Source organism: Saimiri boliviensis, chromosome 2 (assembly GCF_048565385.1).
Source record: "Saimiri boliviensis isolate mSaiBol1 chromosome 2, mSaiBol1.pri, whole genome shotgun sequence".
NCBI classification, from domain to species: Eukaryota; Metazoa; Chordata; class Mammalia; order Primates; family Cebidae; genus Saimiri; species Saimiri boliviensis.
In genome coordinates this window covers 58,558,079-58,586,078 of record NC_133450.1, presented here as the reverse complement: position 1 = coordinate 58,586,078, position 28,000 = coordinate 58,558,079, and the positions used below count along the sequence as shown (strand labels likewise).

General features: G+C 36.0%; 1 protein-coding gene across 14 annotated transcripts in view; it reads left to right on the top strand.

Annotated features, from left to right (window-relative positions):
• The window catches only part of RALGAPA1 (Ral GTPase activating protein catalytic subunit alpha 1), a 282,216-nt gene that overhangs the window by 96,116 nt on the left and 158,100 nt on the right, over positions 1 to 28,000 (top strand). For all 14 annotated transcript variants that reach the window (XR_012516229.1, XM_074393365.1, XM_074393366.1 and 11 more), the window contains exons 13-16: positions 15 to 163; positions 3,462 to 3,591; positions 5,896 to 6,133; positions 7,629 to 7,790. Coding sequence is in view for 13 of the 14 variants with exons in the window: in XM_074393365.1 (XP_074249466.1) it covers positions 15 to 163; positions 3,462 to 3,591; positions 5,896 to 6,133; positions 7,629 to 7,790 (679 nt within the window). In the remaining variant the exon portion in view is untranslated. The remainder of the gene's footprint in view (positions 1 to 14; positions 164 to 3,461; positions 3,592 to 5,895; positions 6,134 to 7,628; positions 7,791 to 28,000) is intronic.

Below are 28,000 nucleotides of genomic sequence, written 5' to 3'. Positions count from 1 at the left end.
TTCTTTTGTCTTAGGTGTTCATTATAAACTCATCAAATATATTTCTCCTTGAACCTGCAAATGAAATAAAAAATCTTCTGGATGAACACACAGATATGTGTAAACGCATTCTTAATATTTATCGGTACATGGTTGTACAAGTATCAATGGACAAAAAGACTTGGTAAAAAAATTTTTATCCTCTGTGTATGTGTGTGTGTGTGTGTGTATGTGTGTTAGTTATTGTGTGAGAAATAGTGCCTGTGAAGAGGACTAATTTACAATTATTATAGGGTCTCCTATTATTGAGTAAATATAAAATTAATCATAGTGACAATAGTTCCTTTCACCTTATCTGAAACGTCTTTGACCAGACTTCCACATGACCCCTTGGACTACCTTGCTGAAGTGAGCATATAATGGCCTGATCCTCCTCAACCCCTAAGTAATGAATACATGCATGCAAACACATATGAGTAAATGAAATTTACACATGTGTAAATGAGTGAATGAATAAGTAAATGATTAACTAAATATGTGAATGCCTGATTCCTTCATCTGGCATTCAGAGCTCTATACAATCAGGCCCTGCCTACTTTTTCTATCTGAAGTCTAACCTCCAGCTTCCAGGATAAGATCCTGCTTCCCAGCTTTATCAAGTTGCTCTTCCCTGAGCACCTTCTGACTTTCCTTTAGAACGTCTAATTCTGCCATTTTTCCTGTTGTCACCATAACTGTCCATTAGATTCACCTTCCTGTTTCTACATATCCTTACTTAAAAGTTTTTTCTTCACTTGTTTCCATTCTATATTTGTACTTCTGTATATTTCTTGTGAAAACTGTGCTGATCCCTAAAATACTTGTGTAAATGTCATTTACTACCATAGAACTGAGAGCCCCTACATGGTATATACTGTTTTTTTTTGTTTTTTTTTTTTAATATTTACCACGTTCCTTAGTATAGTATGTTATATATTGTTGGTGCTGTATAAATATTTGTTTAATTGACTGGAAAAATAGACCTTTTGGGCAGATGGGAAAGCAGTTCTGCAGTGTTTGTAAAAATGAAATGTTTATCATAAAATTCAAACAAAGAAAAGTTTAAAAAAGAAAAAACTCAGAGGTTCACTTTCTGGAGATGGTAGTGATGTTTATCCTTTGGTGAACATCTAGGTCATCAAATCACACACACTTGTGTAGTATTATACCATATATATGTACCATAATTTTCTTAACAAGTCTTCTACTGATGGATATGTAGTTATTTCTCTTTGTTTTGGGGCAAAGAGAGGACAATGAGCATTCATGTATATATGTTTTCCTGTACATGTAGCAAAACGTAAATTAAGCATATACTTTGATTAAGTACTCCTAATTTTTTAAGAAATAAGACTACTTAGTCAAAGCATATGCCTAGTTTATGTATAAAATGGCTTTGTATTTTGAAAAAATTCTTTACTAACAGTATTAATAGAATTGCATGTAGAAGTAGTTATAATTATTTAGATACTTAGTACACATCTTTGTGCCAGGTAGCTTTGTAAGCACTTTACACATACATATTCTTACTTAATTCTTACAGCACCCTATTATACAGATAATATCCCTGTTTTACATGGGATAATTCTTAGGCACTGGGAAGTTAAGTAACTTGTCCTTGTTCATACAGCTATGGAACAGTGAATAGAGATTTGGACTATGGTTTTTCTGACTTCAGAGCCCAAGTTATTAGCCAGTAATTATACTACATTGGACTATTCTTTTGTAGTCCTTTTTTTTTCTTTCTGTATACTTTTAATCATTGATGAGCCAGATTATACTGACAGACTTGCTATGTAAAAAACAATTTTAGAATTTTTCCCTAATTTTTAAAATTTCCTTTGAGGTAATAGCATTTTGGGAGATTTTTCTTATATTTTACATTGAATTTTTATATATAGAGAGAGACAGTTTCGCCATGTGGCCCAAGCTGTTCTCGAGCTCCTGGGCTGAAGCGATTTTCCCACTTTAGCCTCTCCAAGTGCTGGGGTTACAGGTATGAGCCACCACACCCAGCCAGAATTTGTAAAACTTTATTAATTAAAATCATTTTTATTGTATTACAAAGTGAAAAAATTGTATGATTTATGAGTGAGTTATGCTTTGACAACAAATCAAATAAAATTTTTTTTGGAAAATCTATGCTTTACTGCATTTGTAGTTGATTTCAAATAGCTTTTTAGTTCATGTAGCTAAGCTAGAAGCATAAAGGTTACAAAAGTGGCACCTTTGATTTTTATTCTGTGAATGGATGCATGCATTTGTTTGCGAATACATCCAGGATATTTTTGATGTCGTGATAGTTTTCAGTTTGATTCTACTCTGACTTCTCAGAAGAACCATGACATCTAGATCTGGGATCTGTTGCTGCCCCTGCCACATTTCTCACAGTGACTGTTCCACATATCACTGTACCTGGAATGGACCTGCAAAATAACCAGAGAAGAGCCTGTGATAGGGGATTGGGCTGATAGCTGTACACCCAATTGAAAGTCCTTTGTTAGCCTCTTTTTCATATGTGGTTGAATCAAGTTTTGAAATAACAGTTCAGATAAGGTAGCATTATGGTTTTAATAATAAGCATGTAAGAGAAAGATGCAAAGTAGGAATAATCATGGAATTGGCTTAACTTGCAGTACAGACAAAAAATTTAAAGATTAAAAAATGGCATAATGAAAAGAATGGAAAGAGAATAGAGTAACGACCCTTGATTAATTATCAAGCTCTTTTTTTCTTTTGGAGTAAGAGTCTTGTTCTGACGCCCAGGCTGGAGTGCAGTGGTGCGATTATAGCTCACTGCAGACTCAAAACTCCTAGGCTCAAGTGATCCCCCCACCTCCGCCTTCTGAATAGCTGAGACTAGAGGCCTGTGCCACCACACCCAGCTAATTTTCTTTTTTTTTTTAAGAGACAAGTCTTGCTATGTTGCCCAGCCTTCTTTTTGATCTCTTAATTAAGATATCATGTAATTTTTTAAATTGAGCTTGATATGATTCTGAATATATATTCTCCATATTATAAAGATGGATTTGATTGATTTTTAATATATTCTCCATATTATAAAGATGAATTCAATCGTATTCCATCTGGATAGAACTATATTGGGTAGATCAGTGTTCTTGACACAGCTTCTTAAGATGACTTCTTAATTTGTGATTGGAGAGATGGGAGCATTCTCCACGTTATCACTTCCAATTCCTCAGCTTTTGAGTAGGTTTTTATTTGCTGAGAGGATATTGTGGCTGATAAATGATTTTAAATGATTGATGTAGATCTATAGAATGGAATTTTAATTTTTAATATTTAAGGAACTCTAAAAATTTGAAGTTCTCTTTCTAAGATGTTTGATATTGGAGTTTTTATAAAAAGTATGTATTTGAAAGTTAACTGTTAAGTGCAAACAGCTGCAAGAAGGAAACATTAATCAATCTTTTTATTTTAAGGGAACAGATGCTGCTTGTGTTGCTCAGAGTCACGGAGTCTGTACTGAAGATGCCATCACAAGCTTTTCTACAGTTCCAAGGAAAAAAAAATATGACCTTGGCAGGTCGACTTGCAGGACCACTTTTCCAGGCAATAAAAATAAATAAATACATGAATAGCTGGATAGTTAAATTTTTTGTTTGTTTTTTAAGATTCTTTGAACCCTGAACTTGTTACTGGGAAAAATAATGTTTTAAATCAGAGATTATTTCTTATTTATCAAGGGATCTTCTGTAGAGCTAACTTAAAAGTTGCTCATCTAAGTGAGCTATTTGCCATACATACAGCCTAGTATAAGAGTGGAGGTAATATCAGGCCTGTGAACAAAGTGTTATAATAGGCTAATGATATTTATTTTACTTGTGTGGTTGTAAAAAGCTGGTGGTGTTTTAAGGGTAATGGCCTGACTGCTTTATGAGTTTCCATATCTCTGGGACTACTAGGAAAAACTATCTTTTTATATTGTTCTGTAATAATGAAAAAGTAGTAAATAATCAAGATCGATTCTTATCATGCTTTTTTTTTTTTTTTTTTTTTTTTTTTGAGACGGAGTTTCGCTCTTGTTACCCAGGCTGGAGTGCAATGGCGCGATCTCGGCTCACCGCAACCTCCGCCTCCCAGGTTCAGGCAGTTCTCCTGCCTCAGCCTCCTGAGTAGCTGGAATTACAGGCACGCGCCACCATGGCCAGCTAATTTTTTGTATTTTTAGTAGAGACGGGGTTTCACCATGTTGACCAGGATGGTCTCGATCTCTTGACCTCATGATCCACCCGCCTCGGCCTCCCAAAGTGCTTTTTTTTTTTAAAAAAAATAAGACTTTATTATCCTCTTTTCTCTAGTGGCGATAGTTTGATTACACAGGAATTCCATATTGTGTTTTCTTAATCTGAGAATATAGTGCTGACTTTAAGTGTATTATGGATTCTTTGAAAAATAGAAAACAAAATGTTTTTTAAGATAATACATGAAATACAAATACATGATTCTTAATGTCAAAGGTAAAAGCTATCTCGGATCTCATTCTTGACCATGAGTATAACCATTTAAATTGATAGGAGTTTTTTTTTCATATATTAGCCATTTACCTAAAATTATATGCTGGTATTGAACAGTGCTTTAAACCAGCTACATGTATTATCTGAACTCTTCTTAGAACCTCATTAGCCTTTTTATTTGTTTTTTTTTTCATTCAAGTTTCCCCATTGTTAGAGCTAACCCAATGGTGGGAGCTAGGGGAAGATAAAATTTCATCTTGCTGTGTGGAACAACTTTTTTTTTGTAGTGTCAGTATTAAAGATAGATTGGGAGGTCACTAGTTACTACAATTCTGTATCTCAGCTCTGTTCATTTTCATCTTTACATTTCAAGTATAAACTTGTGTGATTCCTTTCTAAATGTTGTAGAATTAAGCTTTTGAGAATTATTTTATGATTGTTTTTTCAATCTGAGGACATTATCTTTCTTTAGTAGAAATCCACAAAATCTCAGGGGATACTGGCTAATCAGCTTCTACCCTTTTATGAATTTTTTAATCCTGTGGTCAGATTTATTACATAATGCTTTTGTCTGTTGTCTTTAAAATGAAATTTAATTTCAACCTTTAGTTTACATATAAATTTTCAGAAATACATTTTATTAAGTTAAATATGTCTCTAGTATTTTTTTTTTTTTTTTTTTTTTGAGACAGAGTCTTGCTCTGTAGCCCAGGCTGGAGTGCAGTGGCGTCGTCTCGGCTCACTGCAACCTCCACCTCCCGGGTCCTGGTTCAAGCAATTCTTGTGCCTCAGCCTCCCGAGTAGCTGGGATTACAGGCATGCACCACCATGTCCAGCTAATTTTTGTATTTTTAGTAGAGACAGGGTTTCAGCATGTTGGCCAGGCTAGGCTTGAACTCGTGACCTCATGATTTGCCTACCTTGGGCTCCCAAAGTGCTGGGATTACAGGTGTGAGTCACCACGCCTGGCCATGTTGTTTCCTTATATTATTCAAAAACATTTTCGAGTTGTAGTAGTCATTTCCATCCTTAATTTGGGAACGTAGATTTTGGCTTTATAGTTCAGTAACTCAACATTTTCAACACTTAAAAGCATGGAGACTATTTTTCAAACAGCATTTATTTAACATTAATGTAATGCAGCATGAGAGACAGCTGTAAATTTAAGGAGATTTCTTTTTAGTTTAGATTGCTGGTGTTGGGAGTTGGCAGTTGTTGAAATGAAATTTATATAGATTCTAATGATTTCCTGGATTACTTTTACAAGTATTATCTATTTAAAAAAGCATGCAATTCTGAATTTTGCTTGTTTTAAGTAATTTTTTAAGAATTAAATATCTGATTTTGAAGTCACAAACTAAACACATTTTATTGTTATTTCTGATATTTGCCTTTATAGACCCTTATAGTTGCCTGGATCAAAGCAAACCTAAATGTGTATATCTCCCGAGAACTCTGGGATGACTTACTGTCAGTATTGTCATCATTGACCTATTGGGAAGAGTTGGCCACTGAGTGGTCACTGACTATGGAGACATTAACTAAAGTTTTAGCTAGGAATTTATATAGTTTGGATCTCAGTGATTTACCATTGGATAAACTGAGTGAACAGAAACAAAAAAAGCACAAAGGGAAAGGTAAGAATTGTTCATAGAGATGCTTTATATAAATTTGTTTAAATAATTAAGTCAGAGAAAACCATTCCAGGGAGAGGGGTGAGGGTGAAATAAGTATTTTAGAATCTTAACTATTTTAGTTTTAAGAATTAAACAAAATGAAAATGTATAAAAAAAAACAGTTCTTTTTATCGTAAGCAGTTTTTTGTTAGAACTGAGAAGGTGGTTTCATGTTACTCTATTTAAAATGTATATAATAATTGTTTTAAAAATTGTTTTTGAAAGCACTTAGTTTTAACTAAAAGCAAACATTCCCTAGACATGAAATATGTATCTGTCTAATGTTAAAAGGGGGTGGGGCAGTAGTATAATGATTATCTCATTAATACATGTTTTTAAAAATTCTCAGTTTGTTAGTATTTTGCATTTTTTTTGAGACAGGGCCACACTCTGTTGCTTAGGCTAGAGTATAGTAGCATAATCATGGCTCACTGCAGCAGCTACCTTCCAGGCTTAAGGCATCACCCAGCCTCAGCTTCCCAAGTAGCTGGGACTGCAGGTATATGTCACCATGCTCAGTGAAATTTTTTTGTTTGTATTTCTTGTAGAGACATGGTTTTACCATATCGCCCAGGCTAGTCTCAAACTCCTGGACTCAAACAATCTACACACCGCCACCTCCCAAAGTGCTGGGATTGCAGGCGTGAGCTACTACACTCATCCAGTATTTTGCATTCTTTTTTTTTTTTTTTGAGACGGAGTTTCGCTGTTGTTACCCAGGCTGGAGTGCAATGGCGCGATCTCAGCTCGCCGCAACCTCCGCCTCCTGGGTTCAGGCAGTTCTCCTGCCTTAGCCTCCCGAGTAGCTGGGACTACAGGCGTGCACCACCATGCCCGGCTAATTTTTGTATTTTTAGTAGAGACGGGGTTTCACCTTGCTGACCAAGATGGTCTCGATCTCTTGACCTCGTGATCCACCCGCCTCGGCCTCCCAAAGTGCTGGGATTATAAGCGTGAGCCACCACGCCCGGCCAGTATTTTGCATTCTTAAAAATTAGTTCCTAGCTAGAGATTATATTTAAGTCACATTTCATACTTAACCTTTCATCCGGGATATTATGTGCTCAAACTACTTTCCCTGGAATATATTTCTCAAGTGGCTATTATTGGCAGGTTAGAGATTTAGGTTTAACCACAGGAAGGGTTTTGTTTAGCTCATTTTCTGTCTTTTTTTCTTGTCTATATGTTTCATTTTTATTGCAAAGCAAGTGGGTGGCAGATAATTTTTAACAGTTTATTGCTAATGGCATAATTTAAAAATTCTGTATCAGTTTTGGAATATGATTTATACATAAAGTGAAGCTCTTAAAAGCCTTACAGTACAGAGTGTTTTATCTTATTACTTTATAATTTATTAGTGAGCAAATATAAGAATTTGAGGCAAGGTAGCACACATAACTTGAAGATATTACTGATCAAGTAACAGTATATTGAGATGGAAAATCTACATTTTTAGGAGTTGGACATGAATTTCAGAAAGTTTCAGTTGACAAGTCATTTTCCAGAGGATGGAGTCGTGATCAGCCTGGCCAAGCTCCAATGAGACAGAGGAGTGCAACAACCACTGGTTCTCCAGGAACCGAAAAGGCGAGGAGTATAGTACGGCAAAAAACTGTTGGTATGTACTCTTTAAAATCATGAGAATGGTACAGGGCACTACATTTATAGTCCTTAATAACAATTCATATCAATATGTCGTTTTCTTACTGGTTGATTATTGTTGTGAAATGAAAAACTTCTTTAGCAAAGCCTTTTTTTGAGAAGTACTCAGAGTCTAGTGATATGCTGTGTTGTCCCTTTATGCTCTTAAGACTTATTAGACATTATTTTTATGTGGTTTATTTTACTGTAGAGAATCCTACTTTTACAATGTTATTTTACAGAATTGAAGAAGTAGAACTGTGATGGACTTTACAGAATTCAAGCATTAACTGGTACAGTTTCTATTAAAGGAATTTACTCACAAATATGGAAAATTAGGATAGCTCATTTTCAGTGCTACAATTATATAGTTGATTAGTTTCACAAACTTCCAACAAGAATCTCATCACTGACAGACAGCCGATGCCAACGTGGAGTCTATTACTGAGTTCCTTGCTGCTTTTAACAAAAATGGAGGAAAGTTCTATAATCTGGGAAATAGCAACAAAGGAACAATGTTGGGAACAATTTCTGGGCATAAAATCGCACAGGATACTGTGGAATTAGCTACCATCTCATTCCTTTTTCTCAGAGGTTTATAAACTTGGGTGAATTATAGTAGGACGAGTACTGCAATGAGAAACAAGAAGGGCTTTTTCCTATTTCTTTCCTTACTCTCTTTGATCACTGAATAGCTAGGTAACCTGGATAATCTACCAAATGTTTCTAGGCTTTTTTTTAAAAGAGAGGTCTCACTCTTTTGCCTATGTTGGTTCATAGCTCACTGAGGCCCTGGACTCCTGGGCTCAAAGTGATCCTCTTGAGTAGCTATGACTATAGGCACATGGCGCCATGCCAGGGTAACTTCATTTTTTTGTAGAGACAGGGTCTTGCTATGTTACCTATGCTTGTCTTCAACTTCTGGCTTTAAGCAGTCCTCCCACCGTGGCCCCCCAAAGTACTGAGATTACAGACGTGAGCCATGGCACCCAGCCTTTTCTAGGCTTCTTAAGTACTTTATCAGTGTAATGAGAATGATAATACTGCTCATTCCTGAAACAAAATTGCCTGAAATTGTTCCAGCATTTACAATCTACGCTTCTATGAAAAGAGAATTTTTCATGGGAATGTATCTGTATTTAATGGTAATCAGTGAAAAACACTATTAATTTTAAAGAAATTTAAAGCCATTATTGTAAGGATATATCTTCTATAAAAAGATAGGTTCTAAAATGTTAAGAATTATGCTTTGATAGTTTAAAAATGTTACAAATTATGGTTTGAAAGGAAGAAACAACTAGAAAGATAATTAGAGATTAAAGATTTTAAAAGAATTAAAATACATGGTTAATGTAAAATCCTATAGAAGGATCACATATTGAGAATTGTCTTATGCTTTTAAAATAAATATAGAATTACACTGATGCTAGAATAAGACAAGATGTAAGGAAAGAAGGTGTTGTAGTATTAAAATGAATATAATGGGAATTTTGCTATAAAATTACTTTTAGAATCCTAAGGAAAATGATTATATATGAAATGTCTTTCTTCATTTTATATTAATGTCACATTTATAGAAAATATTTGTGTATTAAGAAAAAATTGTTCTTTTAAGTATAAATTTTTATTTTATTTAAATCCAATCTTTTTTTAAAAGGGCATTTTTTTTTTTTTTCTGATTATAACAGTTTATGCTTAGTGTGGAAAGTAACATTTAGGGAAGTCTAAAGACCCATTAGTTGTATATTGAAAAGTAATCATTGTTAACATGTTGGCATATATCTTTGTAGTCTTACATAGCATGTAATGGTTAAAATACTCATGTTGACTTCATACTCATGGTGATTACTTTCTAGTTGTACTAGTGTCAAAACAGTCTTGTCTGAACTGAACAAGCCTATCAAACAAAGTTAAAGCATTAAAAATTTCTTAAAGGTGCCTGCATAAAGTTATAAATACAAAAAGGAGCAGCAGATTAAATTGGGTTATTCTTTGGGCATATATATATTTTTTAATTTTTAACATTAATTTTTTTTTCGTCTGAGATAGAGTCTCACTCTGTCACCCATGCTAACGTGCAGAGGTGCAGTGTTGGCTCACTGCAACCTCTGCCTCTCAGGTTCAAGTGATTCTCCTGCCTCAGCCTCCAGTAGCTGGGATTACAGGCACATGCCACCACATCCAGCTAATTTTGTATTTTTAGTAGCAATGGGATTTCACCATGTTGGCCAGGCTGGTCTCAAATTCCCGAACTCAAGTGATCCCCTCACCACAGCCTCATAAAGTGTTGGGTTTAATGTTAATTTTTCCAGTCTGGGTAACATGGCAAAATTCTGTCTCTAGCAAAATATACAAAAAAGTTAGCTGGGTGTGGTAGTGCATGCCTGAAGTGCCAGCTACTTGGGGGACTGAGGTGGGAGAATGTCTTGAGCCTAGGAGGTTGAGGCTGCAGTGAGCTGAGATCACACCATTGCATTCCAGCCTGGATGAAAAAGTAAGACCCTGTTTAAAAAAAAAAAAACACACAAAAACCATCAATTTTTTGTGTTTTTGTTGTTTGTTTTGTTTTGGTTTTTTTTTTAGATGGAGTCTCGTTCTGTTGCCCAGGCTGACGCGATCTCAACTCACTACAACCTCCGCCTCCAGGTTCAAGCAATTCTCCTGCCTCAACCTCCCAAGTAGCTGGGACTACAGCCACGTGTCATCATACCTGGCTAATTTTTGTATTTTTAATGGAGACAGAGTTTTACCATGTTGGCCAGGCTGGTCTCAAACTCCTGACCTCAGGTGAACCACCTACCCTGGCCCTCCAAAGTGCTGGGATTACAGGCTTGAGCCTCTTTGTCCAGCCTTTATGTTCTTTATGAATGTACATGGTTAAAAATTTAGACTGTGATTAAGTATATACATTGTAGTAAGTCTCCTTCATTACTATCACCACCCTCCCGTTTCACCTCACAAGAGGCAACCACTGTTACCAGTTTCTTGAGCATTCTAAAGATATGTTATGTTTATACAGGTATATAACATAATGTATACAATCTTCAGAATCATGAATTTACACATGTGAATGAAAAAAAATTTTTAGTTACTCACTATGGAATTGCTGTTCTAAGCATTAAGGATATAGTTGTGAACAAAGCAAGTAAATTCCACTGGAGCTGACAATTCCAGTTTTGGGGAAGACATATAATAGTCAGATAAACCAATAAACATGTCAGGAGGTAGTAAAATTACAAAGAAAAGTCAGTCAGGATAAAGGAATAGAAAGTGTTGGCACTAAGGACGTAGGACTGTTCTAGATAGGACAGTTAGGAAAAGCTTATCCTATCCTAAAAGAACAAAGACCTGAATGAGGAAAGTGCATTCCAGACAGAAGGAAAAGTAAAAGTCCCAGAGCTAGGAATGTGTTCTAGGGCTTTTGGGTATTTGAGGGAAAGCAAGGAAAGAAGAGAATGTTAGATGATGAAGTCAAGCTGTAATAATATATCTTAAGGATTATTATAATCAAAAAAATGTTGGCCAGGCATGGTGGCTCACACCTGATGAGGCTCACACCTCATCACTTTGGGAGGCTGAGGCAGGAGGATCACTTGAGGTCAGGAGTTCAAGACCAGCCTGGACAACATGATAAAACCCCATCTCTACTAAAAATACAAAAATTAGCTGACTATCGTGGTACACACCTGTAGTCCTTAGTCCCAGCTACTCAGAGAATCACTTGAATCAGGAGGTGGAGGTTGCATAGAGCCAAGATTGTACCACTGCACTGGGCAAAGCAAGACTGTGTCTCAAAAACAACAAAAAAAGTTGAACTTCCTGCATCATAACTACATGGACGTACCATAATTTAATCTATGTCCTGAAGATAAATATACATTTTGTAATTTTGTGCTATTAAAAATGGCATGGAAGCCGGGCGTGGTAGCTCATGCCTGTAATCCCAGCTCTTTGGGAGGCCAAGGCAGGCGGATCATTAGGTCAAGAGATCGAGACCATCTTAGCCAACATAGTGAAACCTCATCTCTACTAAAATACAAAAAAATTAGCTGGGCATTGTGGTGTGCACTTGTAGTCCCAGCTACTTGGGAGGCTGAGGCAGGAGAATTAGTTGAACCCAGGAGGCAGAGGTTGCAATGAGCTGAGATCGGCCACTGCACTGCAGCCTAATGCCTGTCGACAGAGTAAGACTCTGTCTCAAAAAAAAAGAAAAGAAAAAATGGTATCAAATACGCCAGGCATGGCGGCTTGACCCTGTAATCCCAGCACTTTGCGAGGCCAAGGTTGGCAGATCACCTGAGGTCAGGAGTTCGAGACTAACCTGGCTAACATGGTGAAACCCGTTTTTACTAAACACAAAAAGTTAGCTGGGCATGATGATGTGCACCTATGATCCCAGCTACTCAGGAGGCTGAGGCAGGAGAATCGCTTGAACCCGGGAGGCAGAGGTTGTAGTGAGCCAGGATCGTGCCCGTTGCATGCTAGCCTGGGCAACAAGAGTGAAACTCTGTCTCAAGAAAAAAAATCAGTATAGAATATACTTATGTATTCTTCTATACTTTGTTTATATATGCAAGTATATCTGTAGGTTAAATCTGTAGAATTTGAAATTAATTTGCCCTCTAAAGAGAGGAACCTTTGTAACCTTAATAGATTTAAGCAAGGATCATCAGTAGATACCAAATACTAAGTAAAGGATTGTTTGGGAAGAGGATATTCACTTGTTATGAAGGATTATCTGACAGATTATTTATATTTGCAATGGATAAATATACCTTTACATGGAGGAACCTGGAATCAAGCCTGTATATCTAACTTCTAGTGTATAGTATATGTCCTAGATAGAACAATAAATTAAATGACTCCGAGAGAAAATAATTAAACAAAACTAGAATGTACTGCATTTTATGAGACAATTGGCCTAGACTCTTTGAAAACACAGTATCATTTTTAAAAGGTGAGGTGGGCTCTGTTTTAGGTTCAAGAGACAATAACAAAATACAATACATGAACTCTGATGGAATCCTGGTTTGAAAAACGTTATAAAAATTATTTTGGGGATAACTTGGTAACTTTGAATACGGACTAAATATCAGATGATATTATGGAATTTTTATTAATTTTCTTTGGTATAATAATGGTGTTGGGATATAGGAGAATGATCTTACCAGTAGATGAATCCTAAAATATTTAGGGATGAAGACTCATAGTATATGCAACTAACTTTCAAATACTTCAGCAAAAATGTGCACACAAAAAATAAAGCAAATATGGCAAAATGTTACACAGTTGAATCTAGGTGGAGGTATACCTGTTTACATTGCAATAGTCTTTTTTCTTTTTCTTTTTTTTTTGCGACAGTCTTACTTTGTTGCCCAGGCCGAAGTGCAATGGCATAATCTTGGTTCACTGCAACCTCTGCCTCCTCGATTCAAGTGGTTCTCTTGCCTCAGCCTCCCCAGTAGAGTAGCTGGGACTACAGATGTGCACCACCACGCCTGGCTAATTTTTGTATTTTTAGTAGAGACGGGGTTTCACCATGTTGGCAAGGCTGGTCTCGAACTCCTCACCTTAAATGCCCTCTTCTGCCTCCCAAAGTTCTGGGATTACAGATGTGAGCCACCTGCGCCTCACCATCTTTTAATTTTTTCTTTGTTTGAAAATTTTCTTAATAAAAAATTGAGAAGAAAGAGGCTTTTTAAAAAGCCATTAGATGACTTGTATTGCCAACAACATAGTGAACTTTATATTCTGGAGCTATTGAATATTCTTGTTAGCATCTCATTGCACCACTGGTTTGCCTGCCGACAGAGTAAGAAACCTTAGAGAAACCTCTAAGACTCTCCTTACTCACTTCTTTGACCAAAATAAACAAAACTATGAGCAGAAAATGGAATGATAAACAGTAAGCACACTGGAAAAGTGGAATAATCTTGAAGCAAATTGCTGATAATCACTTCAGACCTAAGACCTGAGCAGGCTTCAAGGTTGGAGGACTGAATTGAAGACTTCCATGTTAAATTCTTGATCTTGACAAGGATACAAGTTGATTTCAGGTCAGTAATGTTTCCTGGCAGTTGGTACAAGCAAACACAAATTACCCCTGGAGTAATACACTCTCCATTAGGCCTCCAGAAATTCCACAGATTAAAATCAACCAAATAGGAGTTCACAAAGATTATTCAATAAACATGGAAACAAATTATGTAAATAAGTTGGCAAAAAAGAGAGAGGTTTAGATTCCTTAAGATGTTAAACCCTACTATTGGAATAAAACCAGACTATAACCATGTTTAAAATGTTTAAAGAAGAAAATGATCAACTCATTAAAATGATTTAAAAGAACCATATAGAACTTTGAGAATTAAAAATACAATTGCTGGGGAAAAAAAAAAGCAAGATTAAGCAACACATAAGATATAAATAAAGAGAGAATCAGTGACTTGGATTAGAAATTTGAGGAAATTACTGGGGCATTGAGATGGGAAATATGAAGGAGAGGGTAAGAAATTGGTAGAAGGATGAGAGGATCTGATGTGTCTATTTGGAATACCAGAAGGAAAGTATGAAGAATAGGCAGCTTTTAAAGAAAAACAGAGAGCTGATGAAAGCTATGCATCTATAGAAACAGAAGCACATAATAGAACAAATAAGTAGATAGAAACCCATACTTAAACACACTGCAGTGACATAGCAGAATGGAAAGATAAAGAAAAGAACATACAAGCTGCAAAGAGAAAAAATACATAATCTGCAAGAGAAAACAGTTATGCTGAAAACAGTGTTCTCAGCATCAGTAATGGAAGACAAAACAGCAGGGTAATATCTTCAAAGTGCTAAGAAAAAATAACTATCATAGAATTGTGTACTGACCAAACTTTCAAAATCGAGGGTAAAACAAAGACAAAAGTTTAAAGTAATTTGCTATGAATTGACCTTCATGAAATAACTTCTAAAAGAATATGTCAGCAAAAAAAATTACCCCAGAATTTAAGTCTGAGATGCAAGAAGGATAAATGATCAAAGAAAGTGGTAAATGTATAGGCAAATCTAAATAAATATTACTTGAATACAGTAATTTTGGAATTAAAATGAAGGATAGAATTTAAATACTGGTCATTCATAATATATAGTTTAGGAAGAGTTTAGTGAGAGTAGAAATATTCTCAAATCCTTATCTTGTTCAGGGTGAGGTAGTTATTGCATTAACTTTAGACTTTACAAATACAAAGTAAAAAGACAGCCCAATTACAAATGGTCAAAGTGTTTGAATGAACATTTCTCTAAAGAAGATAACAAATGGCCAACAAGCACATGCTCAAAACACTGGCTATCAGAGAAATGCAAATGAAAATCACAATAAGATGCCACTTTACACCCACCCACTAAGCTGGCTATTATTTATCAAAATATAAATAATAAGTGTTGATGAGGATGTGGAGAAATTAGAATGCTTATATATTACTAGTGGGAATGTAAAATGCTACAGCCACTTTGGAAAACACTCTGGAAATCAGTTCCTTTAAAGTTAATTTATATGACCCAGAAATCCCATTCACATGTATATATCCAAGAGATTTGAAGAGTGGCTGCTCTCATCAAAAAAAAAAAAATTTTTTTTTGAGATGGAGTCTTGCTCTGCCACCCAGGCTGGAGTGCAGTGGCATGATCTCTGCTCACTGCAAACTCTGCCTCCTAGGTTCAAGCAGTTCTCCTGCCTCAGCTTCCCGAGTAGCTGTGATTACAGGAGCCTGCCACTATACCTGGCTACTTTTTAAAATTTTAGTAGAGATGGGGTTTCACCATGTTGGCCAGGCTTGTCTTCCCAAAGTGCTGGCATTACAGGTGTGAGCCATTGCACCTGTCCTGCTCACATCAATTTTATATACTTATTGTCAAAATCATTTTTAGTCTGAAGTGCAGTTTACTTCCTATTCTCAAAAAGTTTATGAACTTCTGAGACTGACAAATTCATAATCCATATGCTATAGTATTATTTTAGTATTGGGACCAATCTGATTTATTTTAATGGATTTTTCTGGTATAATTTCTCACTTTTTGCTTTTGCTTATTGTATGTAAAAGCTGAAAAAGAACTGAATAATCCTGTAAACATGAAGAACTTTAGATTTGGCCTTGTCATTGAGAAGGGGAGTAACCTGATAAAGCTGTTTAAGAGATTAATTTGGAAATGTTGAGTACTATGAATTTAGGAAGAAACTAACGGAATTGGAAGTGGGTGTCTTTATTAATGTAAAGTCAAGACCATGGGTGAAAGATGAACAGTGGGGATAGAGAATAACCAAGTTGCCCAAGGCAGAAAATTGGGAGTTAGCTTCAGCTCTTATCTCTCTTCTAAATCTCCAAACTCTTGATTGAATGATCATATCCTGATGATTTTATTTTGAGCTAAGCATCTCTCACCTTTCTTCACGTTACATTTCCACTGCTGCTATCTGGGTCTAGTATACCATTATGTCTACATTGCTGCAAGAGTTTCCTAACTTCCCTGCATCAGTTTTTCACAGCCTTTAGATCCATTTTCTACCTTCCTGTCATAGTGATATTAAGAATAATTTCAAATTGATGTAGCTTTACTTATATTTTTCTGTGGTCTTTTATTGCTCTTGGGATAAAATTGAAAATCTTACCATGGTTTTATAAGGGCCCTGCATGATTAGGTCTCTGCCCACTTTTCCAATCTTGTTTTATTCCTTTCTCCTTTGCTCTCTACTTCTCACCTTACTAGACGTCACTTGTTAAAGTAGTGAGAGAAGAAAATTCACCAACCTAGAGTTTTAGATCCAGCTTATTTGTCCTTCAAAAGTGAAGGAGAGACTAGGTGCATTGGCTCACACCTGTATTCTTAGTACTTTGAGAAACTGAGGTGGTGGGAGGATTGCTTGAGGCCAGGAGTTTGAAGCCAGCCTAAGCAACATAGTGAGACCCTGCCTCTAAAATTTATTAAAATGTGCTGGGTGCACTGGTGCGTGCCTGTAGTCATAGCTTCTCAGGAGGATGAGGTGAGAGGAATGGTTGAGCCCAGGAGTTTGAAGCTGCAGTGAGCTATGATTGCACCACTGCACTCTAGCCGGGGTAACAGAGCAAGACCCAGTCTAAGAAAAATAATAAATATAACAAATTTAAAAATGAAGGAGAAATAAAGATGGAGAGAATTTGTTGCCAGTATACTTGCATTGTAAGAAATGTTAAAAGAAATTACTTAGAAAGAACTAAAGTAATAGAGGTCAGAAACTAGATGTGTTAGAGAATTAATGAATAAAAGTAAAATATTTACTTAAACACAACACTGGAAAAGAAAAAGAAAGTAAAATAAAATATTTTCTTTTTTCTTTCTTTCTTTTTTTTTTTTAAGATGCACTTTGTTACCCAGGTTGGAGTGCAGTGGCATGATCTGGGCTCATTGCAACCTCTGCCTCCCAGGTTCAAATGATTCTCCTGCCTCAGCCTCCCAAGTAGCTGGGATTACTGACATGCACCACCATGCCTGGCTAATTTTTGAATTTTAGTAGAGACAGGGTTTCACCATTTGGTCAGGCTGGTCTCAACTCCTGACCTCAAGTGATCCACTCTCCTCTGCCTCCCAAAATGCTGGGATCATGGGTATGAGCCACTGTGCCTCCCCATCTTTTAATCTTTTTCTATGTTTGAAAATTTTCTTAATAAAAAATTGGGAAGAAAGAGGCTTTTAAAAAAGTCATGAGATGACTTGTATTACCAGCAACAAAGTGAACTTGATATTCTAGAGCTATTAGATTAAAAATCTGTAGAGATGGGATCTCACTATATTGTCTAGGCTGGTCTCAAACTCCTGGGCTCAAGCGTTCCTCTTGTTTTGGCTTCCCAAAGTGCTGGGATTACAGGCGTGAGCCACCACACCTGGTCTATCTTTTTTATTCTTAATTAATCTAACAGCTAATGATTTGTTCAACAAATTGAAAACATAATATTAGGTGATGATAGCTTGTGGATGGTGAAATGATTGGCAGCAGTATTTTAAGGGATAAGGGAGGAATTGGGAGTACTTTTAAGAAAGTGGTACAGCATTACTTTAAAAAGAGGATTTGGGTGGGGTGTAGTGGTTCATACCTGTAATCACAGCACTTTGGGAGACCAAGGTGGGTAGATTGCTTGCAGTTCAAGACCACCCTAGGCAACATGGTGAAACTCTGTCTCTACAAAAAATAGAAAAATTAGCCAGGCGTGGTGGCTCACACCTGTAGTCCCAACTACTCAGGAAGCTGAGGAAGGAGGATCACTTGAGCCTAGGTGGTCGATGCTGCAGTGGGCTGAGATTATGCTACTGCACTCCCCGCTTGGGTGACAGAATGAGACTCTGTCTCAAAAAGAAGGCTTGGATTAGTTGTAAATGTATATCACAAACCCAGGGGCAAACACTAAAAAAAGGTTTTTTAAAAATGTAGTATAATTCATATGCTAAGAGGGGAGAAAAATAGAATGATAATCAGAACCAGAGGAGGTAGTAAACAGTGGAATACAAAAAAAGGACACTGAATAGAAAATGTTGACTATAAGAAATCCCCTTAAAATATAAAGATACATAGATTAGAGAGATTTAGGAAAAAGGGATGACAAAAGGTATACTATGCTAACATTAGTCAAAAGAAAGTAAAAGTAGTTGTACAGTTATGTGTCATTTAACAAATAGGGATATATTCTGAGATGTGCATCAGAAGGCAATTTCTTCATTTTGCGAACATCATAAAGTGTATTACACAAACCTAGGTGACACAGCCTACTACATACCTAGGCTATATGGTGTAGCCCAGGCGTCCCCAAGCTTTTTACACAGGGGGCCAGTTCACTGTCCCTCAGACCGTTGGTGGGCTGCCACATACTGTGCTCCTCTCACTGACCACCAATGAAAGAGGTGCCCCTTCCTGAAGTGCAGCACGGGGCTGGATAAATGGCCTCAGGGGGCCGCAAGTTTTGGGACGCCTGGTGTAGCCTATTGCTTCTCGCTGCAAACCTGTACAACATATATAATTACTGAATATTGTAGGCTATTATAATGGTAAATATTTGTGTATCTAAGCATATCTAAACATATAAATGGTATGGTAAAAATATTATAATTTCTACAGTAAAAATAGAGTAATATATAATCTACAGTAAAAGTAGAGTATTATAATCCCTAAAGACTACCATCATACTTGCAGTCTGTTGGTGACCAAAACATCATTATGCAGTGCATGATTATGTTAATTTCAGACAAAGCTGACTTTAGAGCAAGGAGAATTATCAAGGATAAAGAGGGGCATTACATAAAGATAAAGATGATTAATTCTGGCCAGGCGAGGTGGCTCATGCCTCTAATCCCAGCACTTTGGGAGGCCAGGTTGGGCAGGTCACCTGAGTTCAGGCATTTGAGACCAGCCTGGCCAACAGGTGAAACCCTGTCTCTACTAAAAATATAAAAAATAAACCAGGCTTGTTGGCACGTGCCTGTAGTCCCAGCTAATCGGGAGGCTGAGGCAAGAGAATTGCTTGAGCCCGGGAGGCTGAGGTTGCAGTGAGCTGAGATCATTCCACTGCACTCCAGCCTTGGCAACAGAGCAAGAAGACTCCATTAAAAAAAAAAAAAAAGATTAATTTTCCAAGAAGACATAATAATCCTTAATGTGTATTTGCTAACAACGGAGTACCAAAATACATGAGGCAAAAACTGATAAACCTGCCCAGAGAAATAGAAAAATCCACTACTGTCTATGGATGGATATTTAACACCTTTCTATCAGTAAATGACAGATTCAGCAGGCAGAAAATTAGTGAGAACATAAACGAAGTGAATAGCACTATCAGTCAACTGGATCTAATTGTGACATCTGTAAATTGCTTAATCCAGCAGCAACAGATTACACTTACTCTTCTCAAACTCATGTAAAACTGACCAGGACCCACATTCTGGGTCATAAAACATGCCTTAACAAACTAAAAGGAATAGAAATCATGCAAACTATACCCTCTGACTGCAATGGATTTAACTATTAATCAATAACAGAAAAAGTTGGAAAACTCTAAAATACTTGGAGATTAAACAACACACTTCTAAATAACACATAGCTCAAAGATGTTTCAAGAGAAATTGTAGAATATTTTGTATTGATACCGAAACAAAAGAACCATTACCAGTGATCCTTTTATTATTTGTTTTATTTTTAATTTTTGTGAGTACATAGTAGGTATATATATTTTGAGGGTACATGAGATATTTTGATACAGGGATGCAATGCATATTAATCACATCACATGTAAATGGGGTGTTCATTACCTCAAACATTTATTTGTGTTTCAAACAATCCAATTCTTTTATTTATAAATTTACAATTAGGTTATTTTTTGCTATAGTCACCCTGTTATATTAACAAATACTGGGTCTTATTAATACTATTTTTTTTTTGTACCCATTAACCATCCGCCCTTATCCCTTCTGGCCCTGTACTTCCAAGCCTCTAGTAACTATCCTTCTACTCTGTCTCCATGAGTTCAGTTGTTTTAATTTTTAGCTCCCACAAATAAGTGACAGAATACGATATTTGTCTTTCTGTGCTTGGCTTATTTCACCTACCATAATGACTTCCAATTCCATTCATGTTGTTGCATATGTCAGGATCTCATTCTTTTTTGTGGTTGAGTAATACTTCATTGTGTATATATACCACATATCCATTATCCATTCATCTGTTGTTGGACACTTAGATTGCTTTCATGTCTTGACTATTGTGAATAGTGTTGCAGTAAACATGGGAGTGCAGATACCTCTTTGATAAACTGATTTCTTTTCTTTTGGGTATATACCCAGGAGTGGTATTGCTGGATTGGTAGCTCTATTTTTGGTTTTTTGAAGAACGTCCAAACCATTCTCCATAGCAGTTATACTAACTTACATTCTTACCAACGGTATATGAGGGTTCCCTTTTCTTCATATACTGGCCAGCATTTGTTATTGTCTGTCCTTTGGATAAAAGCCATTTTAACTGGGGTAAGATATCTCATTGTAGTTTTGATTTGCATTTCTCTGATTATCAGTGATGTAGAGCACCTTTTTGTATACCTGTTTGTCATTTGTATGCCTTCTTTTGAGAAATGTCTCAGACCTTTTGATCATTTTTAATTGGATTATTAATTTTTCTCTGTAGATTTATTTGAGCTTCTTATGTATTCTCCTTATTGATCCCTTGTCAGATGGATACTTTGCAAATATTTCCTCCTGTTCTGTGGATTGTCTCTTCACTTTGCTGTGTGGAAGCTTTTTAACCTGATGTCATCTCATTTGTCCATTTTTGCTTTGGTTGCCTGTGAGTATTATTTAAGAACCACTTCAGTGTCCTGGAGAGCTTCCCCAAAGTTTTCTTTCAATAATGTCATCGTTTGAGATCTTAGATTTAAGTCTTTTTTTTTTTTTTTAATTGCGTTTTAGGTTTTGGGGTACATGTGAAGAACATGCAAGATCGTTGCATAGGTACACACATGGCAGTATGGTTTGCTGCCTTCCTAGATTTAAGTCTTTAATCCATTTTGATGGATTAATGATTTGATTTCTGTATATGGAGAAAGATAGGGATCTAGTTTCATTCTTCTGCATGTGGATATTCATTTATCCCAGCACCATTTATTTTTTTAATTTTTTGTTTTATTGATTTTATGCTTTGGGGTACATGTGAAGAACATGCAAGATTGTTGCATAGGTACACACATGGCAGTGTGATTTGCTGCCTTCTCCTCCCCTTCACCTATATCTGACATTTCTCCCCATGCTATCTCTCCCTACTTCCCCACCCCCGTCCCTCCCCCATTTCCCCCCAACAGACCCCAGTGTGTAGTGCTCCCCTCTCTGTGTCCATGTGTTCTCATTGTTCAACACCCACCTATGAGTGAGAATATGCGGTGTTTGATTTTCTGCTCTTGTGTCGGTTTCCCAGCACCATTTATTGAAGAGACTGTCCTTTCCTTAATGTATGTTCTTGGCACTTTTGTTGAAAATGAGTTCACTGTAGATGTTTGGATTTATTTCTGGGTTCTCTATTCTGTTCCATTGGTCTATGTGTCTGTTTTTATGATCCTTTTATTTACTGATAAAAGAATTTAATTTGGTAACCTAAAATAAATAGACCAATTACATGAAAGGTACAATCTACCAAAACTCATACAAGAATAACTAGATAATCTGAACAGCCTGATATGTATTAATGAAATTAAATCAACATGTTAGTGCAGATATCTAACTAACTACCTTCCAAATTAGAAAGCACCAGGCCCAGATGGGTTCATTGTGAATTCTACTGAATATTTAAGGAAGAAATAATTCTCCACAATTTCTCTCAAAAAATAGAAGCAGAAGGAATGCTTCCTAATTCTTTCAAGGAGTACTGCATTACCCTAATGCAATTCATCTCATCAACAGGCTAAAGAAGAAAAACCATATGATCACATAAATAGATGCAGAAAAAGCATTTGGGAAAATCCAGCACCCATTTAGGATAAAAACTCTCAGCAAAGTAAGAATTGGGGAAAGTTCCTCAAGTTGAGAAAGTCTATTAAAAAATAAAAACACGGCCGGGCGCGGTGGCTCAAGCCTGTAATCCCAGCACTTTGGGAGGCCGAGGCGAGTGGATCACGAGGTCGAGAGATCGAGACCATCCTGGTCAACACGGTGAAACCCCATCTCTACTAAAAATAGAAAAAACTAGCTGGGCGTGGTGGCGCGTGCCTGTAATCCCAGCTACTTAGGAGGCTGAGGCAGGAGAATTGCCTGAGCCCAGGAGGCGGAGGTTGCGGTGAGCCGAGATCGCGCCATTGCACTCCAGCCTGGGTAACAAGAGCGAAACTCCATCTCAAAAAAAAAATAAAAATAAAAAAATAAAAATAAATAAAAACACATTAAATATATTAAAAAATAAAAACACAGGACAACCTACCTCTAGCATAAAACTTAATGGTGAGAAAGTAGACTTTTTTCTACTCAGATCCACAACAAGACAAAGGTCCCTCACTATTCTTGTAAGACAGGAAAAGGAAATCAAAGGTATACAGATTGGGAAGAAATAAATATAGCTATCTTTGTAGATGACATGATTATTTATGTGAAAAATTTCAAAGTAACAACCTCCTTAAACTATTAAGTAATTATAGTAAGGTTATAGGATACCAGATTAATATATAAAAGTCAGTTGCTTCCTACATACCATCAATGAACAACTGAAATTTGAAACTAAAAGCACAGTATCATTTACACTAGCACCAAAAATCTCCAGAACAATTAGGTATAAATCTAACAAAATATTTACAAGTTCTATATGAGGAAAACTATGAAACTTTGATAAAAGAAATCAAAGAAGATTAAATTGAGAGATACAGTTCATGTACATGGATAGAAAAACTCACTATTGGCAAGATGTTATTTCTTCCCTACTTAATCTGTAGATTCAACACAATCTCAGTTGATTGTGTTCTTAACAAGTTATTTTGTGGATACTGACAGGCAGAATCTAAAATTTATATAGAAAGGCATAGAGCATGGGCAACATGGCAAAACCTCTCTCTACAAAAAGTACAAAAACTAGCTGGACTAGGTCTCATGTGCCTGTAGTCCTAACTACATGGGAGCCTCAGATGGGAGGATTGCTTGAGTTTGGGAAGTCAAGGCTTCAGTGAGCCACGATTGTGGCCCTGCACTCTAGCCTGGGTGATAAAGCAAGATCTTATATCAGGAAAAAAAAAAGGTGGGGGAAAGGCAGAAGACTCAGAAGAGTCAACACAATATTGAAGGAAAAGAATGAATTCAAAGAAGGGACAGAACTTGACTTCAAAATTTACTGTAAAGCTATAGTAATCAAGAAAGTGTGGTATAGGTGAGAGAATAGACAAATAGATGGAATGAAATATAGATTCCAGAAACAGACCCATACAACTGGAGTCTACTGAGCTTTGTCAAAGGAGCAAAGGCAATTCAATGGAGAAAGGGTGGTCTTTTCAACAAACTGTGCTATAACAATTGGACATCCACATGCCAAAAAAAAAAATAATAAATCTAGACAGACTTTACATCTTTCACAAAAACAGATCATAGACCTAAATGTAATGTATAAAAGTATAAAAGAAGACAACATAGGAGACAACCTAAAAGACAACATGGGAGAAATTCTAGGATACCTTGGGTGTGGCAAAGCATTTTATGATACAACACTAAAAATAAAATTCATAAAAGAAAAAAATTGTTAAGTTGGACTTTATTACATTTAAAACTTCTGCTTTGTGAGAGACATTGTAAAGGGAATGAAACGACGTGTCACAGACTGGGAGAAAATCTGCAAAACACATACCTGATAAAGGACTGGTTCTAAAAATATACAAAGAACTCAATATTCAACAGGAAGAGAATAACCTGAAAAATGGGCAAAAGATGTGACCAAACACCTCACCAAAGAAGATATAGAGATGGCAAATAAGCATATGTCACTGGAGTATTGCAAATTAAGACAAAATACCGCTATACACCTAAAAGTGGCTAAAATCCAAAACACTGACAACACCAAATGCTGACAGTGTAGCAACAGGAACTCTCATTGGCAGTGGAAATACAAAATGTTGTTTTCACACTGGAAGACAGGTAGTATCTTTCAAACCTAAACATACTCTTACTGCAGGATCCCACCATAGCACTCTTTGTATTTACCTATATAAGTTGAAAACATGTTCACACAAACATCTGCACATAAATATTTATAGCAGCTTTATTTGTAAGTCCAAGATATTCTTCAATAGGTGAATGGACAAACTGTTGTACATCCATACAATGGAATATTATTCTGTGATAAGAAGAAATGAGCTTTCAGAAACTTGGAATGGGTATTGCTGAGTAAAAGAAGCTAATCTGAAAAGGCTACCTAACTATATGATGTTGTGGAAAAGGCAAACTTTTGTCAACAATAAAAAGATAACTGGTTCCAGAGGCTAGGAATAGGGGAGTGGGGCTAGGAGAAGGGATAAATAGGTAGAAGCAAGCACAGAGAATAAAGATATGAAACTATTCTGTATGATACTGTAATGGTATATTTGTGTTATTATACTTTCTCAAACCCATAGAAGGTACCACATAAACAGTGATCCCTAAAGTAAACTGTGGACTTAGGAATGCTCTATCAATATGAGCTTGTTAATTGTAGCAAATGTACCATGCTAATATAAGATGTTAATAATTGGGGAAACTGGTAAGGAGGAGGAAAGGGATGTATGAAAACTCTTTGTACTTGCCACTCACTTTTTTTCTGTAAACCTAAAACTGTTTTGAAAAATGTGTATTCTTTTTTAAAAAATGTATTTTTTGGAATAGAAAATAATTTAGGCATTTGAAATCACCACAGTTTTATCTGTAAAAATTTTAATTCATTTTTTAGTTGTGTCATTCTCCATTTATTTATTTTATGACTTGCATAGGGAGAAACAAATTGTATTTCTGACTTTGATTTACGTTTCTCTTTTATGAAGTATTCCCTTTAATAAAAAACCTGATTCCTCTCTTGTTAAAATTGTATTTTTTCCTATGACTTTGAATTACTTGATAGAGTAATAGAATATGTAACTTTTTAAACTTAAACAGCTTTGTTTATACTGGTGATCTAAACTGTTGTAAGCACCTTATATCCTTAACAATTCATGAAGACACTCGTATAGTCTGTGTTGAAATTTGCAAAGTAGTAGTTTTGTCATATGAGATTCAAAGACTTATTTTACTGGTTCTTTTCTAGAATTTTCAGATAGAAATTCTAAGAATTGTTTTGTTTTTTCTTTAGAAATTCTAAGAGAATTTATAGAATTTATTCATCATTTTTCACTTAATAAAGATAAAGGCAACTTACCTGCATTTAAAAAATACTAAACATTGTATAATTCTTTTATCTCAGAATACTCAAGATGGCTTTATTAAGAGAAATTTTGTTGTTATTAGCTAAAGTCTAAAATTTTTAAAATGTGGAGAGTATATCTATGGTTTTGCTTATGCCAACAAATATTAAGAGAGATTGCAATGAATTTAAGAATTATTTTTGAACATATTCATAAGCAATGTAACTTGCTTGCATTTATGATTTAGGACCTGATGTTCAACTTTTGGAGCATATATATCACTGTTTCTTTGTTTTCAGATTTTGCTTTTCATTTATATGTATTATGATAATAGGCCTACATTTGCGGACTTTAACAGATATTTCTCTCAGTGGATAGGAATGTAAACAAATGTGAAGTTTAATAAATAGGGAGGAAAATGTATACTATTTTGGAAATGAGAAAATGCTGGAGTTGCCTTCCTCATGTTTATTTTTTTTGTATTTGTATGCCATTAGGGATCCGTCACATTTGCTGTCCATGAATTTCTTATGCTGTATGGAAATTCTAGAGTACAAGTTACAGTTTTTTATATAGTTTGTATGGTCCAAGGTGAATTTATGTGAAATGCATTTTTTTTTTTTTTTTGAGAGGGGGAAAAGATAAGAAGCCTTTAAAAATTGCCATGCTCATAATTTGAAAATCTGTTTTTACTTCTTGATGTTTTGTTTTTCATACTGCCCATTAAGCATATTATAGATTTATGATCACTGATGTATGTGTCTTAGGAATGTATGTGATAATAGGAGTGTCAGTAACTGTTTAGGTTAGTAAATCCCAAAAGATCTCCATAGCTAATTCATTGTAAATAATTTTCTATAGTGAGGCCCTTGGCAGACTTCTAGATATGCCTAAAGACTCAGAGGTTAGTTAAAACAACAACACCAAAAGGAGGTGACAATTTTTGCTTTATTTTTTAGAGTTTTTTAAATTTGTTTTTGAGGCAGAGTCTTGCTCTGTTGCCCAGGCTAGAATACAATGGCACAAACACAGCTTATTGTAGCCTTGACCTCCTGGGCTCAGGTGATCCTCCCGCCTCAAGCCTTCAGAGTAGCTGGGACTGCAAGGACGCACCACCACACCCTGCTAATGTTTTAGTGTTTTAGTTTTTGTTTTTTGTAAAGATGAGGTCTACCTCTGTTGCCCAGCTGGTCTTGAACTCTGGGCTCAAGCCATCCTCCTGCCTTGGCATCCCAAAGTGCTAGAATTATAGGTGTGAGCTACCACACCATCGAAGGGCTACATTTTTAAAGAATTCATTCGGAATCAAAACACAAATTTATTCCATTGCAGATATGGAAAAAAGTTCCAAGGGAAATGCCCAAGCTCTTCTTTCAAGTTTGTGTGGGGAAAGAAATAATAAAAGGAGTTGTTACTTCCTGGAAATTATCCCGTAGGGGAAAAAAGAGAAACCTATAATATATCTGTGGAATCAAAAACTCAACTCAGGTTTTTAAAAAATATCTTTAAAAATTAAATCTTATGGGCCGGGCGCAGTGGCTCAAGCCTGTAATCCCAGCACTTTGGGAGGCCGAGGCGGGTGGATCACAAGGTCAAGAGATCGAGACCATCCTGGTCAACATGGTGAAACCCTGTCTCTACTAAAAATACAAAAAATTAGCTGGGCATGGTGGCACGTGCCTGTAATCCCAGCTACTCAGGAGGCTGAGGCAGGAGAATTGCCTGAACCCAGGAGGCGAGGTTGCGGTGAGCCGAGATCGCGCCATTGCACTCCAGCCTGGGTAACAAGAGCAAAACGCCATCTCAAAAAAAAAAAAAATTAAATCTTATTACAATTATAGATGATATTTTACCTTCTGTGTAACAACACTTTAAGATTTGCGTATGTGTTTGTGTCTTTACTCTGACTAGTTTTAATGAGTGATTATGTTGGAGTCAACACAACTTTTGTTTCACATTAGATTATAAAATTGTTGGTTATTTTCTCAAGAAGGACAAGAAGCTAGCAAGAAAACTGGAATAGGGTGAGATTCTGACATTTTTTATATGGGTTTTAAAAATACACTTGATCTTCAATACGCAGCATAGTAAGTCATACACTAAAGACAAATTGTTGCCATTATCTTAGCATGTTCCACACTTCTGTATTTTTTACATACAGATTATTCTTAAAGAATCCTTAATTTTGCCAGCATTCATACATTTTAAAATTTGTGATTATCTTTTTTCAATTATAAACTATGAAATGCATTTAGTTTTTGGTTTATGTTCGTTTTTACTTTCTCCTCCATATCTTCACAGT